The sequence below is a fragment of the Mesoplodon bidens genome, assembly GCF_964165515.1.
Source record: "Mesoplodon bidens genome assembly, chromosome: 14".
Taxonomy (NCBI): Eukaryota; Metazoa; Chordata; class Mammalia; order Artiodactyla; family Ziphiidae; genus Mesoplodon; species Mesoplodon bidens.
Window position 1 is genome coordinate 64,290,530 of NC_138170.1, and position 21,108 is coordinate 64,311,637.

Here is a 21,108-nt window from a genome sequence, read left to right on the forward strand (position 1 = left end):
CAGGTAAGAGGTGGCAAACCCAGCCACCTCCTGGGTTTTCTAATTCCAAATCTGGCACACCATGAACACTGTACAATACCTGTTACACAAAAGAAGGATAGTTCTTCCCAAGATAAATCAGGCTGTGCTGATTCTTAGTCTTGTTCTTTTGTTCCGACTGTCAAGAGAATGGAATTGATCATTTTTTCCATCCGATGCCTTTTAATCATGTAGACAGAGCCATTGTGCGAGGAGCCTAGGTTTCTATTCCAATTTTACCTGAGACAACTCTGTGGGTTGTGGTGAGATGCCAGAGCTCTCTGGAAATCAGTCATCCCGTAGGAGGATTCTGCAGGTCCACTGTACCTGTGAGCGGGGACATGCTTCTTATTTGTTTTGATTCCTTTTCAGAGCCCCGACTCTACCCTTATTGGTGAGTCAAGAGCCAAGTGTATGTGTCAAGCATGGTACTGTGTCTGCACATAGTAGGTTCTCAGTAAACATCTGAGTGAACTGACCATCAGGGCGGGGACCCAAGGCGTGAAAGAGACCCAGTGTCTCACCTGGTGATGGTGCTCCATGTTCACCAGCCAGTTAACATTCTAAGGCCTCCTGGGGGTCATGAGTACCAGGGATCCCCCTCCCCACCATAAAGCTCTCTCTTGCCCTCAGCATCTACAGAGAAGGCAAGCATAGCCAATGTGGGAAAAGCGAAGGTTGAGGCTCTGACTACTGATTTGCTGAGGACAAATGAATCCCGACCTGAAGAACATGATGGATGAGGCCAACTCCCTGGGGAGCCAAGGAAGCTCTCAGGCCAGGCAGCATGTCTTTAGGCTGCACACGCTAGTACCTGTGTCCTGCTTAGTGTGTTCATTTACTGGCCTGCTCCAACATTGCTCACTTATAATAGTTAAAGTGCATTTCCACATATGACCGAGACCCATGTGGCCCTGTGTAGAGAGCTGTGGCAATATGGGAACGAGCCAATTTCTTCCACAGAAGACACACAAGAACTCCCAACGGGCTGCATCTGGGTCTAGACTCTCCTGAAGGTGACTTAGGAATACTTCTTTAAAGATAAGGTATGTGTGTGTGTGGCCTCATCCTGAAGAAGCTATTAATCACTTTACAAGTGTTCTTCTCTTCATAAAACACATCAACAAGTCCTTTAAAAGGCAGCTTCTTAGTGTGTTCAAAGGCAATCCAGCTCACTCAGTCTGTGCTACGGATTCTCCCCCTTTTCTGTTCCCTATTCAGCCGTTACCATCAGAGCCTGTAGCGCCCGACTTTCTAAGTCCCTACTGTGTGTGAAATTCCCAAGTGAGCCTCCTAAACTAGATGACAGCCAAGGTTCTCCTTCTCCCAGAAAATCTTGGGAACTGCTGATGTAGTGAGTCTGTCACACACCTGACCTTGAGGGAAGGGTGCGCATGCAAAGACGGAGGGCTTAGGGCCTGCTGTGGAGCAGAGACCGCCCCCCACTCCCCCTGCCCCCCCAAGCCTGCATCTCAGCATGGAAGCCAAAGAGGCCGTTAGACTGGGGGTTGGGAGTGGGAAGGAAGAGTAGGGGGAGAATAAGGAGAATGGGAAGATCTCTAGGAAAAAAGAGGACGCCCCCTAAGAGAGGCGCTTCCATTTTTCACAGATGCTCCAAGAAAAGGCATTCGTGATACAAGTGCTACTTCTCAATATCTACACGGGGTTCTCCAGGACTCTCACTTAACATGAGCTGCAAGAAGGAATGAGAAATACCGTGGGCAGAATCTGTAAGCCTGATTTTCTGGAACAGCCCTGATTTCACATATGTTCTATATTTATGTCCCCAGAAGTCCAGTTTGAGGATATGGGAAACTGTGGTCCTTGTAGCTCCAGGAGCTTCTTTGTTCTCGCTCAGAAGGACATTTCTGTTTGTTCCTACAGGAGCTGCACCGCAATCCCCACTTCTATTCTGCCAAGGCCAAAAGGCTGGATCTGTGCCAGGGACTGGGAGGAAAGTCTGCACAGCCCCTGAGACACACAACTGGCACTAGCCAGCCCAGCCCAGACAAGGCAGAGCTGAGTGGGGAGGAGGGGGATTGAGAGAGCCCAACAGGGGAAACGGCCACCCTGAACTCGACCTTGACGTGTTGTCCTTTGATGAGAAAGTGATCACAACCGGTCCCCTGAGGATGCGTGGGAATGCCACACCTTGCCTAACGAGCATCCTTGCTACCAGTTTACAGGTCTAAGTTTCATCTTTGGAAAATGTGCTCACTGTACCTTAGTCCCTGTAATGAGTCCTTCTTGGCACACCAGTCACTAGATACCCCAGAATCCAAGCAGATCTATCCTCAACCCAACTTTGTTTTTAGAGGAACAGAAAAACCCTTGGCCACGAGGGAAGGCACACGTGTAGTGATACCCATTTCACAGACAGAGAAATGGAGTCCAGAAGGGTTGAGGCTTTCTCAGAAGAATGTAAATCAGTTACAGAAGCAGGCCTTAGAAAAGTTTGGTTGTGTTTGGGTCCAAGTTCCTGACACTGGGGCACGGGGAAGCTAAAAGCTGGCCCAGGAATATGGTTCAGGCCTTGGTGTCAAGTCTGGATTCCAGACAATGTTCCCCATCCTCTATTCTGCTCACTCACCATCTTCCTCCCCGATATAGAACTCCCTTCTCCTAAACTAGGCTACAAGCCCAGAGAGGATAGCAATTGGCACCAGACATTTCTTGCATGCAATGAGTCCTCAGTAGATTCATGTAGACACTTATAGCATGTGCAGGCCTGTACAGTACATCCATGCAGACACTGTGGTCTGTGCACGCGTGTCCAACAGATTCATGTGGATACTGTGTGCTATCTGGCTTAGGCGACTGCTGGTTCTTGGCGGCTTTGCAAGCTCTGACTTTGCACCAGGACATCCTGAGTCGTGTCATTCCCCTGAATCAGAGTTTCACTGAGAAGTATGCTGGCATCTTCCAGTTCTGGGGGAGTGTCCTCCTGGTGCCCCAGCCTGGAGGAGGCCATAGGAAAGAGGGTTCTGGAAGAGTCATGTCTTTGCTCCCTGGGCTGACTAACCTCCATGGCAGTCTTCACTCACCAGCAGGCACTCTCTCCTTCCAGTTCTGGCACTTTGGGAAGTGGGTTCCAGTGGTGGTAGATGACCGACTGCCTGTGAATGAGGCTGGCCAGCTGGTCTTTGTCTCTTCTACCTACAAGATCTTGTTCTGGGGAGCTCTTCTGGAAAAGGCCTATGCTAAGTAAGACAACCCCTTTCCTTCCCAGCCCTTCCCACCTCCTCTGCCTCTGTCTCCCTCTCATCAGTGTTGAGGGAGGACATGAGGAAGAAGCAGTAAAGTTTCTCAAGTGAGAGATGAGGCGCATCTCAGCAAATATAGAAGTCACTCTGTCGGAACATGCTTTCAAGAGTCTGACCTTTCCCTAATGGCTGGAGTTGTTTAATAGGGTTAGAAACTCTGAGTATATATTTTCTTTTTTTGCCCCTAGGATGGAAGGAAGGAATAGCAGACACATGACCAGGGAATAACCAAGCGGGGGATTCTCTAGACTTGTTTGGACCATCCCAGGCTACAGCATAAACACCCTTCCCTTATCCCATGCTTATGCCTTCCCTGGGCAGGCTCTCTGGCTCCTATGAAGACTTGCAGCGTGGACAGGTATCTGAAGCCCTTGTGGACTTCACTGGAGGGGTGACAATGACCATCAACCTGGTAGAAGCCCCTGGCAACCTCTGGGACATCCTAACCTGAGCCACCTACAGCAGAACCCCGATTGGCTGTCAGACCCACTCAGGGGTGAGACTGGGCTGCGCCCTGGCAGGATGGCCTCCTCCCCGGCTCCCATCCCCTTCGTCCACCAGCTGCTGCCCTCACCTAGTGTGGGCCCCTGGACTCCACCAACTCCCACACCCGGGGTCCTAATGTTCAAACTAGAACAGCAGAGCTGAGCCCCTGGGGCAGGCGAGAACACCGTAGAACACAGATGGTGTTCAGAGAAGGGAGCTAACAATTCTTGAGTGTCAACCACATGCAAGGCCATTTATTTACCAGCACCACTAGCTGTCACTGCCTAATTTCATAACAAACAAGAACCCAGAAGTGGAGTAGGAAGCCCTCAGTTCAGCCCTGCCTCTGCTAACGACCGTCGTGTCACCTCACATGACTTAGCAGCTCTGAGTCTGTGCTGCCCTCGAGAAGGTGGGGTGCTAATCACTGCGGAGTGGCACCCTGACTTCTTGAAAGGCTCAAATGAGACTGCAGGTGCTGAAGAGCTTTGAAAACTGTAAGAAAGCACAGCATGGGTCTCTCCTACCCCCTCCCCGTAAACCCTGGCTCCAGCCAATAAATCCCCCCAACTCCCAAGTTAGCTGTACACAGCAGAGTGCTGACAGGAGCTCTCTGTCTCTGCAGAAGGAGAGAGTGCTGAAGAACGGGCCGCTGCAAGGCCATGCCTATACGCTCACAGGGATCAGGAAGGTGGGTGGAACCCAGCCCCTCGGTCTCCCTTCAACCTGTCCCTTCTCTCCGGGGCCTTCTCACCGAGGCCTCACCTCATCTTGATGAACGTTGGTGTCTGTGCCCAGTCTAGGGGGTGAGTTTTTCTGGTAGGCCTGCCAAAGCAGGTAGTAGGCTCCCCGGACCTCCGTGCTGCTTCTCTGGTGTGAAGTGGTGGATCCAGCCTTTGTCACCTCCATCGCACCATCCCAGCCTCTCTTGACAGTCCCAGCCAATCAGCCATCTGGCCCTGCTGTGCCTCACAACCCTTCTTTGAGCTTCACTTCGCTCTAGGCTGCTATTGATAGCTTTTCTACCCGGGTTTTCCCTCCAAATTCCTGCTTCTTTCCCACATGCTCCTTTTCCCACAATCTCCCAGTTTCCTTCTGATGCTATCCATCTTTTGAGCTCTACTAAACATTGAGAGAAAGATGAACCAGACGGGGACCCTGCCTACAAAGAGCTTACAGTCAAGTATGGAGGCAAACCATATTTGAAATGGATAGGGAAGCAAAGTAGAAACTGAAGGAAGAAAGCAATGGTGAAAGGCTTTAGGGGTTTAGAGGTAGGAGAGAAGACATTTACCTGGTAGGGTTGGAGGGAAATCAGAAAAGACTTTATAGAGGAGGTAACATGGAGTTGGCCCCTGAAAGATGGGTAGATTTGCGTGAGGAGAGAAGGGCCTTCCTGGTGGAGGGAGAGCAGGAGCAAAGCACAGAGATAAGGAATCAGCAGGTTGAATCTTAAAGAACCTCTGCTATCCTCTAGAGAGTGTGACTTCCCCAAAGTCCTCCAATTCCCTTTAACTCTGTTTCACACTTTTTCAACTCCATTCGCACCTGACTTCTTCTTTCTCTTAGATCTCCATCAGTCATGTTTGTGTGTGTCAAGAACTTTTGTTTTCATATTGAGATAACAAAATTTATATTTAAGAATATTTATGTTTATGATTTTATATTTATTTAACAAATGTATTTCACAAAATTTAGCACTTAATATGTGATAAATACTGTCCTAACTGCTTTACCAATGTTAACTCAATCCTCACAACAGTCCTATGAGTAGGTGTATTAGTGTCCTAGGGCTTCCATAACAAATTGCCACAAGAGAAATTTAGTTTTCACAGTGTTTTTTAAAGCCAGAAGTCTGAAATCAATGTGTCCTTAATACCGCACTCACTCCAATAGCTGTAGGGGAGAATCCTTCGTGCCTATTCTGGCTTAGGGTGGCTCCCAGCATTCCCCAGCTTGGAATGCATAGCTCCGGTCTTTGCCTACATCTTCACACGCCCTTCTCCTCTGTGTCTTTCCCCTTCTCTTCTTTTGTAAGGACACTTGTCATTGGATTTAGGACCCACCCTAATCCAGGGTGATTTTGTCCCAAGATCCTTAACTTAATTACACCTGCAAAGACCCTTTTTACAAATAGGATCACATTGATAGATTCTAGGTAAACGTATCTTTGGAGGAGGGCACCCATTCAACCCACTGCTGTAGATGTGACTATTGGCTTCATTTTACAGATCAGGAAAAGGACACAGAGAGGTTAAGTAACTTGCCTTAGGTCTCACAGCTAGTGAGCAGCAGAGCCATTTTCTCCTCTTACCAACCCCCAGGGCCTTTGATCGTTCATTTCAAGGTCTCATCTGCAGGCATGAATCTCACCCAGATATCTGCAACATTTGCTATTGGCACTCAGCCCAGCCACCTGGACTGGTTCTCATTTTATACAGGTGACCTCCAAACATGGACCTGCATACCTAGTCAAGCTGCGGAACCCCTGGGGAAGCGTGGAATGGAAAGGAGACTGGAGTGACAGGTGAACTTCTGAGACTGGCTGGGAGGGGTGAGGACGGGGTAGGTAAAGGCTGCAAAGGAGGCTGCCTTTGGCACACAAATTCAAATGCGTGCTTTTGACGTTTTCACATATGCATTATCACTTAATCATTTTTACAGATGAAAAAATGAAGGCTCAGAAAAATAAGTGGAATATTACTCCTGATAGAATGTACTACACTCTATTTATTATACATTAATAAATAGAATTGTCAGAGGGACTGGGTCTATATGGAAAAATGGCATCCAAAGATTTATATAATTTTTTGGGGGGGGGCTACGTTGGGTCTTCGTTGCTGCGCTTGGGCTTCCTCTAGTTGCAGCAAGTGGAGGCTACTCTCCGTTGCAGTGCTTGGGCTTCTCGTTGCGGTGGCTTCTCTTGTTGCGAAGCACAGGCTCTAGGCGCGCAGGCTTCCGTAGTTGTGGCATGTGGGCTCTAGAGTGCAGACTCAGTGGCTCACTGGCTTAGTTGGGCATGTGGGATCTTCCTGGACCAGGGCTCAAACCCGCGTCCCCTGCATTGGCAGGCGGATTCTTAACCACTGTGCCACCAGGGAAGCCCGATTTATATAAATTTTAAAGTGTTGTAGAAATATAGCATCATAATGTTTTTGGTAGTGGTTTGTTTAGGAAAACAAGTGCTTGCCTTTGAGAAAAATGACAGATTAAGTTAACTTTGGTAGCTGTGTGATCTTAGGCAAACTTCTAATTTCCTTGAGCCAGAGGTGTGATGAGGATTAAATAAAATGATGGGCTTTATTCCATAGTGTCTAATCTGCTATGAGTCTCATCCAGAGTAGTTTTCATTTTAGATATTATATTTTTTAATACTAGAGATACCATTTGAGAATATCTTTCACTTTTCTCTTCATCATGTCCATAGTTCCCTTTACATCCTTGAGAACATGAAGCACATTTATTTATTTATTTATTTATTTATTTATTTATTTATTTTGCGGTACGCGGGCCTCTCACTGCTGTGGCCTCTCCCGTTGCGGAGCACAGGCTCCGGACTTGCAGGCTCAGCGGCCATGGCTCACGGGCCCAGCTGCTCTGTGGCATGCGGGATCCTCCCGGACCGGGGCACAAACCCAAGTCACCTGTATTGGCAGGCGGACTCTCAACCGCTGTGCCACAGGGAAGCCCAGAAGCACATTTATATTGAGTGTTTTAATGTCCTTATCTGCTAATTCCATCATATCTCTCTTATTTCTAGGTCTGTTTTTACTTGTGGTCATGGATCACATTTTCTTCCTTTTTTTTTTTTTAAACATCTTTATTGGAGTATAATTGCTTTACAATGGTGTGTTAGTTTCTGCTTTATTAAAAAGTGAATCAGCTATACATATACATATATCCCCATATCTCCTCCTTCTTGATACATATACATATATCCCCATATCTCCTCCCTCTTGCGTCTCCCTCCCACCCTCCCTGACCCACCCCTCTAGGTGGTCACAGAGCACCGAGCTGATCTCCCTGTGCTATGCGGCTGCTTCCCACTAGGTATCTATTTTACATTTGGTAGTGTGTATATGTCCATGCCACTCTCTCACTTCATCCCAGCTTACCCTTCCCCCACCCCATGTCCTCAAGTCCATTCTCTACGTCTGCGTCTTTATTCCTGTCCTGCCCCTAAGTTCTTCAGAACCATTCTTTTTTTTAGATTCCACATATATGTGTTAGCACATGGTATTTGTTTTTCTCTTTCTGACTTACTTCACTCTGTATGACAGACTCTTAAGTCCATCCACCTCACTACAAATAACTCAATTTCGTTTCTTTTTATGGCTGAGTAATATTCCATTGTATATATGTGCCACATCTTCTTTATCCATTCATCTGTCGATGGACACTTAGGTTGCTTCCATGTCCTGGCTATTGTAAATAGAGCTGCAATGAACATTGTGGTACATGACTCTTATTGACTTGTGGTTTTCTCAGGGTATATGCCCAGTAGTGGGATTGCTGGGTCGTATGGTAGTTCTATTTGTACTTTTTTAAGGAACCTTCATACTGTTCTCCATAGTGGTTGTATCAATTTACATTCCCACCAACAGTGCAAGAAGGTTCCCTTTTCTCCACACCCTCTCCAGCATTTATTGTTTGTAGATTTTTTGATGATGGCCATTCTAACCGGTGTGAGGTGGTAACCTAATTGTAGTTTTGATTTGCATTTCTCTAATGGTTAGTGATGTTGAACATCCTTTCATGTGTTTGTTGGCAATCTGTGTATCTTCTTTGGAGAAATGTCTATTTAGGTCTTCTGCCCATTTTTGGATTGGGTTGTTTGGGGTTTTTTGATATTGATTTGATAGTGGATCACATTTTCTGCTTCTTCATATACACAGTAATTTTTTATTAGATACTGGACATTGTAGATTTACTTGCTTAGGGATTATTTTGATACTTTGAAGTTTTCTTTTAGATCTAGGAAAACTTTTAGTTGGGGCCTAATTTGACCCCACTACTAAGGTGTAGACCCTTTGAGTTCTCTACTAAAGACCCCATGTATACTGTAAGGTTTTTGACTCTGGCTGGTGGGAATTCAAATGATTTCCAGCCTGGTGTCAGCTCTGGAAATTGTTCTGTGTACAGTCCAGTCTTGTGGGATTTCATTTTATGTATGGACAGATTTTATTTTAGCCAAAGACTCAAGGGAACACCTGTGAAGTTCTCCGGAGGTCCTTGTTTAAGTAGCCCCCTCCTCTTGGGCACTTTCCCCAGCAAATTCTAGCTGTCTTATCTCCCTGAACTTCAGACTCTGTCTCTTCCACTCAGCAAGGCTGCTAGGCTCTTTTTGGGTCCACTTCCCTGCATCACTGTCCAGGGAATTAGTTTCAGGCAGGAGTCTAGGCAACGTTAGGGCTCACTTTATTTGTCTCCCTCCTCTTGGGGTCACAGTTCTGTGCTGCCTGCTGTCTAATGTCCAAGAACAGTTGTTTCTTGTATTTTGTCCCATTTTTAGTTGTTTATCGTGGGGAAGTGGTACATGAAAGCCTTACTCCTTTGTAGCCAGAAACAGAAGTCCAAAATGATGGGCTATGGAAAAAAAAACCAATAGCAACATAGGTTCCAATGCTAGTTCTGACATTTAATAACTTTGTGACTTCAAGCAAGTGACCTAATCTCTTTTGACCTCAGTTTCCTAATCTCTAAAATGGCAATAAAAATCCCTACTTTGTAAAGTTGCTGTTAGCCTTAAATGAAATAAAATATGTCAAGAGCCTGGCCCAGAACTTGGCTCAGAGTAAGTGATGAATTAATGTCACACGTTGCTTTCATAATAGAGGATGTGAGATGTAATTGTCTGCAAGCAGTATGAAGATGAGAATAAATAGCAACACTATAGAGCATTTACTGAAGAATTTCTTGCATGTCCCTCTCAATTCTTTCCTTCCCCATGAAAACATTTCTTTTCTGTTTTCAGCTCAAGTATGTGGGAACTACTGAGGCCCAAGGAGAAGATTCTGCTGCTGAGGAAAGATGATGATGGAGAATTCTGGTATTTGACTCAGAGACTTGGGGCACGTGTGCTGGCTTACATTAGGACATCCATCCAGCAAACGTTTACAGGGTGCTTCATGTATGCCAGGCATACATGAGATCAAGAGAGATCAAGAGACAAGATCTCTTATACAGAGATCAAGAAGACCCTTTAGGGGCTCATGGCCTAGCAGGGCAATCAAACAGTCACAGCCTCTGTGATGAGAGCAGAGACCCCTGGCATGGAGCTCAGCGGGTGCTCAAAGCAGAGGGTGGGTGTGGCCACTGCCTCCTCTCCGACTTCTGTTTCTTGCCAACTATAAGCCACCGCACCTGTGCCCTCCACAGCAAAGCAGTACTACCCCCACCCACCCCAAAGCCTCTCGCCCCTTTTTATGAAAGGCCACCAGACACCCTGATGCTGCTTCTGGGTGTCTGACATGAGACCCACCTGTTCCCCGTTCCTTCCACTTTTCACCCTTACTATTAACTCCCACGCTGTCCCTCTTCTCCCTGTACCCATCCTTTTCAGACTGCTGTGGCCCTTTCGCTCTTAAGTAAGTGGTCATTGAACTCAAGAGTCCTGCAAATACTGTTCTTTCTGTTTACAGATAGTAAACTGAGCTGGTTCAGACAACACGCCTTGGGGCACAACGTTAGCCAATTGGGGCAAAGATTTTTATCAATTGATGATGAGGAACTGATTTGTGCAATTCTTATTGAACATGTATAAATCAATTGACTAGCTATGAATGCCCCAATTCCACTTTATCACCACCATCAGCAGCCCAAGAACATTGCTCTCAGGCAGCCATTGTTGGAGGCTGCTTCCAGCCACAGGGTGGGGTTTCTTGGTAGCACCACCTGCCCGAGATGGACCCTCACACTGGTCCAACCAGCCCCACTCTCATGCGTCCAAAGCCAGCTCAGCTCTGCATGGGGGTGTGGAGGATGGGGCCCTGGGTCCAGCAGAGGGCTGGGATGCCCGTTACTTAGTTGCAGCCTCCCTTCTGGTCCTGATGACTGGATGTCGTCTCTTTCTCCTCTACACAGGATGGCACTGCAGGACTTTAAAGCACATTTCATGCTTCTGGTCATCTGTAAACTGAGCCCAGGCCTGCTGAGTCAGGAGGTGGCCCAGAAGTGGTCGTACACCATGCTGGAGGGGAGATGGGAGAAAGGGACCATGGCTGGTGGTCCGACAAAGTCACCTGAGGTGAGCCTGTGCACAGGAGCCAGGGGCTCTTGGGTCTAAAGTGGCAGCTTCTCCAGGCAAAGGTGGAGCTGCAGACAGAGCCGCTGCCCAGGGCCCCTGGCTGAAGGTGAGGGGGCTTTGCTGGCCAAGCTGCGTGCGCTGGCCCCGGGCTATGTGAACCAGGAAGATGGGGCACCTTTGTCCTAATTTGCACCAGGGCATAGAATTCTCAGTCATGCTGCCTACCTCTTGGGGGTGTATCTTTCCAGAGGATTCCCTTTCCTAATCGGCACCAGGTGGCCACAGGTGCACAGGCATAGTAGAAGGTTGGGTCACATCTTTCTGTGGTTTTAGGATAAGGTCACTGATATGCTGAAGTAACCACCCCATAACAGGCTGGATTGAAATAGTATTTATATCGTATGTATCAGGCCCTCCTTACCTAGAGTTTGGTAGAGAAACAAAATCGAGGATTCCCAAGTCATCAGGTATAGGAGATGAACGTGTATACATTCTCCAAGTGGAGAGGTTTGGGCACTGTGACCCTTTCTCCACAATGGGCCATTCTTGGGTAGGAAAGATTTGAAGGGGGTAAGATCTCAGCGGGGCCTGGGTGGCCCTGGCTCTGGCTTCATCTCCCCCACAGTGTCCCCCCAAAGGCTGAAGCTGCACATAAGCTAAGGTTTGGTCCCCGTTAAAATGCTGCTCCCCTGGGACCACAGACACATTCTCTTCTGTTAGTTAACAGTCACTGACCCAGGCAGTGAACATCTTCAGGACACAAAGTCTGTGCCAGGCAGCATGCTGGGCAAAAGCTACAGTGGAGAGTAACTCTCAGGTCTGTGTGTCCATAGAAGAACCCGAGGTGGAAGATGTGGGAGGGAGGGGGACAGAGCTGTGGTGAAAGAGACCCCAACTCTGTCCGGGTGGACCTTGGGTGGGAATCCCGGGGCAGCACCCTGGGTCTGTGCTCCTCTCTGTGGTTTGGCAAGCAGGATGCTAGGGGAGCCTGTCTCACCTTGGCTATGTTCTGCCCCAAACACATTTTGGAAGAACCCACAATTCCTGCTGTCGGTCTGGAGGCCCCAGGAGGGCAGGAGGTTCCAGATGCCCTGCAATGTGCCATTGGCTTCCACCTCTTCAGGGTAGGTGGGCCTCTCGTGGAGTCTTATCCTTTCTTCCTGTTTCCTGTCCTCTTACCATCCATCTCTGTCTACCTACATCCTTCTCTGTCTGCCGTGGGTGCAAATCCTTGGGAATATGTGATCTAGAACAAGCCACCTTCTTGCATTTTAACATCAGTTTCTACCTCTGTAAAATGGGGACAATGATATTTGTGCAAAAGGTGGAGTAAAAGAAGATCGTGTAGCAGTGCTTATCATTGTGCCTGGCACACAGTTGGTACAGTTAATTCTAGTTCCCTTTGCCCCTCCCCAAAAGCCAAGCTTACCTTGCCTCACCTTTTTCCAGGATTTCTCATGATGGATTAAAATGTCACTGACTGGAACAGCAAGTCTTATGGGAGGGGAAGTGGCCTCTGGGTAGAGTCTTCTTGTATACCAGCCTCCGTTAGAATTCATGCTTGTGAAAGAGCTGGATTCACTGCCTAATGAGGCCTCTCGTTTTTGTTTTTCAGATGAGCCAGGTGAGTTGCACACTTGCCAGGCCGGCCCTGGTAGGGAGTGATGTCCCGGGTTCACTGAGACTGCAGCAGCCTTACGTAAGGAGCCACGGGAAGGTCTGGCAATAATGCCAGCTGCCTCTGTGTGTGCAGGTAAAGAGCATCTGCTGTTCTTTTTTTATCCAAGGCCCCCCCGCCCGAAGTCCTTATACCTCCATAGACAGGTCTGAGCCTGATGCAGAACCAATAAGTTTTAGAATCGATTAAATCCCTACATAAATACTTAGGGCTAATATTGAAGACTGTCACAACATAGGAAGAATGATAAATCACAATCTTGCCTGAGTTATGAAGCCCATAATAAAATAGATCTATAACAGATGGGACATCAGGAGCCCATGCAGCCCACCTACTAGGGGACAAGGGACAAAGGCTGGGAAAACAAAACAGAAACACAGGCAGAGGACAGCAACAGCTCTGTGTTTCAGCTGCAGTGGCAGCCTAGAGGGGTCAGTTAAGAAGGCCTGAGCTCTCCCAGCCTCTGAAGGGTGGCAGGTATTCTTTGTTTCCCAAAGAAAACAGGAGTGAAAAACTTACTTTTCTCAGATTGGACTGAATCGAGTAAAAGGGTTTTTGTAAAGAAACCATTTTGCATTGGGTGTCTTGGGTCGGTTTGGGTTTTTTGTTTTCCTCCCGAGGAAATACTGAGTGCTCCCAAAGTTGCCTATTAATTTAAAAAGAAAAAGTTATCTAGTCGAGGAGTGGTGATGGGTGCATTGGGAGATTGGGATTGACATATATACACCAATATGTATAAAATAGATAACTAATAAGAACCTGCTATATAAAAAAATAAAATAAAATTCAAAAAAAAAGTCTAGGAAATAGTATAAATGATGCCAGATCTCAAAATAGACATTGGTAAATCTAGACAAATCTAAAATGCCACGAATTTCTACTATTTCATATTAAAAAAAGCTATTTATATCAAGCCTATTCCTAAATAGAATTAGGTCAACCTACAATAAAAAGTATAAACAGAACAAAACTATGAACCAGTTACAGAATTCAAAAGGCGAGAAAAAAGTTATAAATAGATGAGGGATAAGGAAGCAGTTAATTCTACCAGGAGCACTAAACCTAGAACAGCTACTACAGCTGATTATAAATTTTAGTTCTGAGATTCCTGGCAGCCAGGGCAAAGACAGCAAAGGGCTGATTTTCTAGTTCTCACTGTCTCAGTAAAGAAAGCATGCATCACCAAGAGATACATTTTGTTTCCCCAGCCCTAAGTGGAATCTGGGAAATGTCTTTATGTGGTGGGTAGTGTCTTTAACAGCAACTGTGTGCATCCCCCTTATGGATTTCCCCTCCCTCCATAGCCCTGCATGAGAGCCAAGGGAAGAGGAAGCAAGAGAGAAAAATAGGGCAAAAGGGGGATATAAAAGAGAGAGGGAGAGAGAAAGAGAGAATAAAAATAAGAGATAAAACAAAACACAAACCAGACCTCTGATTTGGGTCTTCTGAGCTTCGGCCAGTACGCTTTCCTCTTTATGAGGCTGCTTTCACTGAGATGACATGGAATATCCAGTTGGTCTGTATGGAGGGAGATGGCTGGTGGTCCGTCTGTACCTATGAGCATACTCATGTCATAATCAACCTTGAAATTGTAGCTCATACATGGAGGCAGCTTCAGGAAGTATCAAGAATGTGGACATTGGAGCTCAGCTGCCCTGAATTCCAATCCTGGCTGAGACTCTTACCCACTAGGTGACTTTGTGCAGATGACCTAACTTGCCTGAACTTCAGACTCTCAGCTGTAAAGTGGAAAGTGCAGACACAGTGACATTCCTCACCTCATTTTTCATATGATATTGTTTTTAACACAAAGTCAAATCCGTCGACATATTTATTCAACCTCATGTAGGGTTCCAGCAAAGGTGCCCACTTTGGACGGTTCTGGTGTTTTCTCTCCACTCCTCATCCCTTTATCTCATCCTCCATTGGAGCAGGTGGGATCTAGCAAATCAGAGGCCACCTTAGTCCTGGCTCCTGGCCAAGGGGCCCAGGCCTGGCCACAAGCGCTGGGTGATCAGCTCAACTGCTGCCTTCTATCCTCTACCCACAGAGCTATGATGACCAGAGGAGACTGCCTCCCAAGTTCTTCTGGAAAAATGCTCCCCTGAATTGGCCTGAGACGTTTCTCAGAGAGAAGGAAGTGAGTCAGGAGTTGTGGCTGGAGCCTGGGACATACGTCATTGTGCCCTGCACATCTGAGTCCCACCAGGGGTCTGAGTTTGTCCTCAGAGGCTTCTCCAGGAAGCGCGTCTTTTAGTAAGGTCCAGGCCTCTCCCGGAGGTTGGGGTCCACTCGGGCCAGGGGAGGAGGGCAGGGTGAGGTGAAAATGGTGGAGGACGGGGGTCTCTGTGACCAACACAGGGGACAGGGTGAGCAGGACAGCAGGGCAGCTGTCTGCGCGGAGACATCCCTCACTTCTTCCTCCCCGCTCTCCTTCTAACAAATGAACACTCTGCTAGATGTAGAGAGAAAAAGCTAGAACAGGTCTGGCCCCTGCCCTCCAGGGGCTCAAAATCTGGAAAGGACATGGACGTATGAACAGTTATTTATGTTACGCTGTGTCTGGGGCAAGCGTTTATCTGCCCAGGGTGTTTGGAGAGCACCAAGGAGAAGCATCTGAGCCACTCTTCCATGGTCCTGGGGGAAGCAGGGGTGGCTTCAAGGACGTGGTGATTCCTAAGAGATGAACAGGGTTTGTTCAGTTGAGGGGGGCTGTATCAACTATCAGGCTCAGACGAATCAATATACACTCATCCCAGCCAAACTTATTACAGGCCTACCTCGGCGATATGGCAGGTTTAGTTCCAGACCACCGCAATAAAGCAAATACTGCGTTAAAGAGAGTCACAGGATTTTTTTGGTTTTCCAGGGCATATAAAAATTATGCTTACACTGTATTGTAGTCTATTAAGTATGCAATAGCATTATGTCTTAAAAAAACAATGCGCATACCTTAATTAAAAAATACTCAGGAATTCCCTGGCTGTCCAGTGGTTAGGACTCTGCACTTCCACTGCAGGGGGCACAGGTTGGATCCCTGGTTGGGGAACTAAGATCCTGCATGCTGAGTTGTGTGGTCAAAAAAACAAAACAAAACAAAACTTGACTGCTAAAAATGCTAACCATTGTCTGAGTCTTCAGTGAGTTAGAATCTTTTTGCAATAGTAACATCACTGATCAAAGATCACAGTAACAAATATAATAATGAAAACGCTTGAAATATTGCAAGAATTACCAAAATGCGACAGAGAGACAGGCAGTGAGCCAATGCTGTTGGAAAAATGGTGCCCATAGACTTGCTCGATGCAGGGTTGCCAGAAACCTTCAATCTGTAAAAAAATGCACTAACGTGGAGCACAGTGAAATGAGGTAGGCCTGTATTTTGCCTGTGATTGTTCTGACATGACAACCCTTCAGTGCTTAGAACCCAGTTCTTTTTCCATCATATTTCAGGCATAGGTAGTTTAACTTGGTCCCAGGCCTCACTGCCTTGTGAAACCACTGACTCTGAACGTATGAGTGGGAGTAGTTAGATGAGGGTGGGGGAAGGAAAGGGCACACGGGGTGGAGGCCTCCACTTGAGCAAAGGCCGTGGGGTGAGAACACAGGGCGCGTGGGGAGGTACAGCCCTGTGCTGAGCCCCGTGCCAGACTGCACGCTTCAAGGGCAAGTGGGGCATCAGCTAAGGACCTGGGAAGGTGAGTTCCCAGGGGTGGGAGAATACTGGTCAAAACGTTCCCAAAATGATCCCCAAGAAGTAATTCGGTCTTTTCTCCCCCCTCAGTGAAATTGGCCACAATTCAAGTGTCATCTTCCCTAAGGTGAGTTGTCAGGTGGAATTCCACATGATGGGGACCGTTTACAGATCCGGGAAGGGGGGCTTCTCCCCTCACATTCAGGGGTCGGGGGAAGAGGTCTGCAGATCCTGCAGGCCCTACTCTATGGCACACATAGTATGTTATCTATCGCGCCCTAGAAGTATGCAGGTTCTGCTGTTTTTGCACCAAAGTAACTGCGCTTCTGGTCAGGTCCTTGGCACTGAAGGCCCAGAGCTCCAGATGCATGAGTCACACCTCCATGTGCTTCTGTTTCCCTCTACCTGGTGTTTCTTCTGCCGCTTTCACGGTTTGCTACTTCCCCAAAGCCAGTGACGACTGGAGAAACAGGGATGTGGGTGAGTGCTATGGTAAAACATTTAAACCAGCACTCAAGGTCAGACTCACAGATTTCACAGGCCTGGGAGCCGTGAGCACATTAGTGTGTGCACGAGAGTCCATTCGTCCAGGGGAATGACCACGTCCTTCTGTGTGTCTGTTCCCATAGGAAACTGTAGACCAGATGAAAGGCAGGATGAGTTCTTCACCCAACTCTTTGAAAAGGTAAGTTGAACCGAGGGAGGTAGCAAGGGAGGTAGCGGGGCACACTGTGGACCCTATAATCCCATGGCAGGTGGGTTTGCATCTGCCTGACCCTGTATCTAAATTGTGATTTAAGGCTTCCTAGTCCCCAGACTGCCACTTTCTATGAAAGCCCTCAAGGTTTTAGACAAATGAGTAGAGCTGTTGGTTCCAGAAGGCTCCTGTAAAATGCATATCCGTTCTTGGAAGCTACATTGATTTGTTGTAGGAAAAACAACTTTAATTTTTAATCCCTGTGACAATGGAATATGGCAGAGGTGAGACTCAGTGTTGGGAGGTGTGGGTGGAGCCTGGCAAGGATGAGTCCTGGGGGGGTCTGGGGGAGGGATGCCCAGGGAGAAGACCCCGTGGGTGTGTTGGGGGGGTGGAACTGGTAAGAGGCATTGGGGAGGAGGAGGGCTACCCACCTGGTCCCTTCCAGTTCTTTCCTTGGGCTGACCCAGGTTTGAGCACCAGCAAGAGGCCACCCCGTCCCTACCGCGAAATACATTTAGGAACAGGGCAAGAAATCTGGGCCTGACATCTGAGTGACGTCATTACAACGGGAAGAACATGAACCCCCTGTGTTAGTAACACTCCTGATTTAATTCACAAGTTGCCTGCCCTCCCGTCTTCTCTCATCTTCACCACTGGCATTTTGCTTAATGTCATCAGAGAGGATACATCAGAATCTTATGTGTGTTGTTTATAAAAGTTTTCCTCCATACCAGGGGCTTCCAAACATTTTCTGCGGCAGTCCTTTTTATCAAATGGAATCTCACAGAGAAACCTAACATATAGAAGACAGATAAATATGAACAGATAACTTATAGCCATTTTATAAGTTCAAATTTATGGTACTTATATTGCATTAATATGTTCTAAAGTTAAATGTTCATGTAAAGGGTTGCTTTTCTGAACTCTAAAATGGAAATCTGGACCCTTGGCTAAGGATAGTTTATTAATAATAAAACTGAAACCCAATTGCTGAACTTTCAAAGCATCTCTATAGAACCCAGTTTCAGAATCACTGCTATTAGTCTACCTCTTAAGAGTCCTGCCCTGCTGGGGTGCTCTGAACTTGTCACCCAGTTAAACTGTTGTAGAAGTTCTTATGAAATTCCAGATTTAATTATACGTCTAGTCATGTTCCTTATGTGCAGGAAAATGGCGTCACGTATTCTGCCCAGAAATGGCATATGTGCCACCCTGAGCAGATGTGGGAGAGGCCTTTCCCAACCCCCTTTAGCTGTGGGCCCTCTGCGTCTAACGAGCCTTCAGCAATGATGATTTTCTTCTCCCGTTCTGCTTCTGCTCCAGCATCCAGAAATAAATGCAGTCCAACTGCAGAAGATCCGGAACCACATGCCCCGGTCAGGTGAGTATTTCAGAGTCATCCTGTAGGACTCAGGGGTCACAACTTTTCTGAACTCTGGGTCTATTTCTCTTTCTCCTGGTGGGACATGTGGATGCCCACTGGTCCCCCTAGGAGCTGTGTCTTATACCAGGGTGGGTCGTGTGGTCTGACAAAGAGGTACAGGAATTTTTTTTTTTTTTTTTTTTTTTTGCGGTACGCGGGCCTCTCACTGTTGTGGCCTCTCCCGTTGTGGAGCACAGGCTCCGGACGCGCAGGCTCAGCGGCCATGGCTCACAGGCCCAGCCGCTCCGCAGCATGTGGGATCCTCCCGGACGGGGGCACGAACCCGTGTCCCCTGCCTCGGCAGGCGGACCCCCAACCACTGCGCCACCAGGGAAGCCATGAGGTAGAGGATTTATGCAGTTTAGAAAATTGTTCTTTTTTTTTTTGCTTAGTTGAGTATGTAAAGATAGATGGCAGTGAAAATGAAGATTTCTGCTAGTTTGCTAATTTGAGAAGAATAGCTGAATATTTCTTTCTTGGCATATAAAGTCCATGTGGAAGAATGGCATTCATTTTCTCAACCTGGCAAATAAATATTAAGTATCGACTAGCTTACCAGGGAGCTCTCTGATGAGCTCATATTTAAATTAATTAGCCCACGGAAATCTGATAGAAAGGAGCACATCATATAGGAGAACTGCAGATGGGCGGTGTGGATGCCTTTGTATGAAGCTTGGGATAAACCATCAGGAAAGCTGAAAGCCCATATAAAAGTATTTTATGTGTATATTTTGAGTGAGAAAAACATGATTTTGAAAAAAGTAAACCAAACAATTAAAGGGTATTTGCTACCTGAAATATGTGATTGCTTCTCCTTTACATGAAGCCATGATTTCAAACCCAAACACACTCAGAAACTGTATAATTTCCAGATGGTTTCTCAAAGCCAAACTTGGGTATCATAAAAGAGCCAGAAAGGGAGACTCTAGAAATTATACAATATGAGATGCGGCCCCTCCCTACACCTCCTCAAAAAAAAATTGTAAAAGAGATGGCTTCTGCACATTAAAATTTTTAAGGCGTTAATCACAAGTATGCAAAATGATTTTTGAAAGAATGGATGGACACATTGCTTTCATTTATTCCTATGAGAGGGCTACTATAGCTTTTGGCAAAATAGTTGGTAAAGTCTCCCATAATATATATGAAATGTGGGTTGGAAAGTTGCAATATGATTCACAAGTTTTATCATCATGCCAAGAGTTATATAAATATGAACCCAGAGAGATAGTTCTATGTTATGGGTCAGAGCCTATACGTTTTAGGTATTTAGTTGAGAGTCTCTGTATTCTGCCCTTGGTCCCCTTACACTTCCTCAACTTTTATCAATGGCTTGGAAGAAGACATGGCATGCAGGCTTATCAGATCTGCAGATGGCACAGAACTGGGAGGAATAATTAATCTAATAGCCAACAGAATTGAAATTCAGAATGTTCACCACAAGCTGTGCCCAAGCCAAAAAGATGAACTGTAGTCAGGGTGATAATTAAAAACTGCCACTTTATAATATTTAAAAAATCAGTTGCACAAGTTCCTAACAGAAGAGACCTCATCTTTGTGGCAGTTAATTTGAAAGCTATCTGGTTAATTTAGTTGACCTTGAGCTTAACATGTGCTAATAGTTTCAAGTTGCTGCTAAATAAGCTAATCCAAATTCGGGCGGTATTTAATGGAAACATTTAGTGTGTGTTTTTGAAATTGTGTTCCAAGAAATGTTAGAAACCAAGAGGTTTTAGTAAGTGTTCCATGAAGTAAAATGGGTTAGATTCTATGGTCAATTGTGCTTAGGAAATTCTGCATTAAACAAAATTTCATCCTTGGCTCCTGTACACGTGCTAAGGTACGTGGTGATGGAGACAAGGGTCATAGATACAGAATATTTCAAATGTATTTGAACTCAAAACCCTTTCTCTGCAAAACATCTCCCTTGGAACCTAATTTGGGAAATGCGGACTGAAAATTTTGGAAATGATAGACCCACTGTACTCTGCTTAATCCACCTGCGGCTGCAGGAGTGCATTCCAGTCTTGGTACCACATTTTAGGGAGACGCTGGCAAAGCATAGTGCGTAGAAGAGGGAGGTGAGGATTTAGAAACCATATCATCTGGGGAACCGATGGGGAAATGTTTAGATGTTTAGAATGGAGGGGAGGGGTCGAAGAGGGGACAAATGCCTGTTTATGCTTCTCTGGAGGTAGAACTAGGACTAGTGAGTGGGTTTTACAGGAGCTTCCTTTGGAATTAACATGAGAAATTTCTCCTGACTTGGAGCTATTGGAGCCATGTGAAAAAGTGAGCTCCCAGACTGACAGGCCATCTGTCAGGACATCTGAGATTGTCTCCCAGTTTGGGTGGGAGCTTGAAAAAGGTGCCCTTTCTGACTGGGGAGCCTGTGACTCTATCGTCCTGTCTGCCCCCACCCCAGCCCTCTGATACACAGGGCCATGTTCACCTGACCTACTGTGAAGCAAAAGCAGAATGTTCTCTGCAGGGTTTTACTGTGTTACTTGGATGTAGGAATCCCCTCTAAGCCTTCTCTCTCTGTCTTCACTGTTCTTATTCTTCCTGCCCCAACGTAAATGGTGGCCATTGGACCCTAT

The 21,108-nt window shown here is 46.6% G+C and overlaps 1 protein-coding gene across 1 annotated transcript in view; it reads left to right on the plus strand.

Annotated features, from left to right (window-relative positions):
* Window positions 1–729: 729 nt before the first annotated feature.
* Window positions 730–21,108, plus strand: part of CAPN14 (calpain 14) — a gene marked incomplete at both ends in the record, with an annotated part of 54,553 nt that continues 34,174 nt past the window's right edge. The window contains 17 exon segments of the mRNA XM_081253899.1: window positions 730–828; window positions 1,903–2,041; window positions 2,832–2,950; window positions 3,086–3,222; window positions 3,603–3,729; window positions 3,733–3,777; window positions 4,396–4,458; window positions 6,209–6,294; window positions 9,742–9,816; window positions 10,851–11,013; window positions 11,734–11,819; window positions 11,988–12,111; window positions 12,629–12,637; window positions 14,742–14,947; window positions 16,840–16,865; window positions 17,015–17,070; window positions 18,409–18,466. Of these exon segments, the coding sequence (XP_081110025.1) occupies window positions 730–828; window positions 1,903–2,041; window positions 2,832–2,950; window positions 3,086–3,222; window positions 3,603–3,729; window positions 3,733–3,777; window positions 4,396–4,458; window positions 6,209–6,294; window positions 9,742–9,816; window positions 10,851–11,013; window positions 11,734–11,819; window positions 11,988–12,111; window positions 12,629–12,637; window positions 14,742–14,947; window positions 16,840–16,865; window positions 17,015–17,070; window positions 18,409–18,466 (1,618 nt within the window).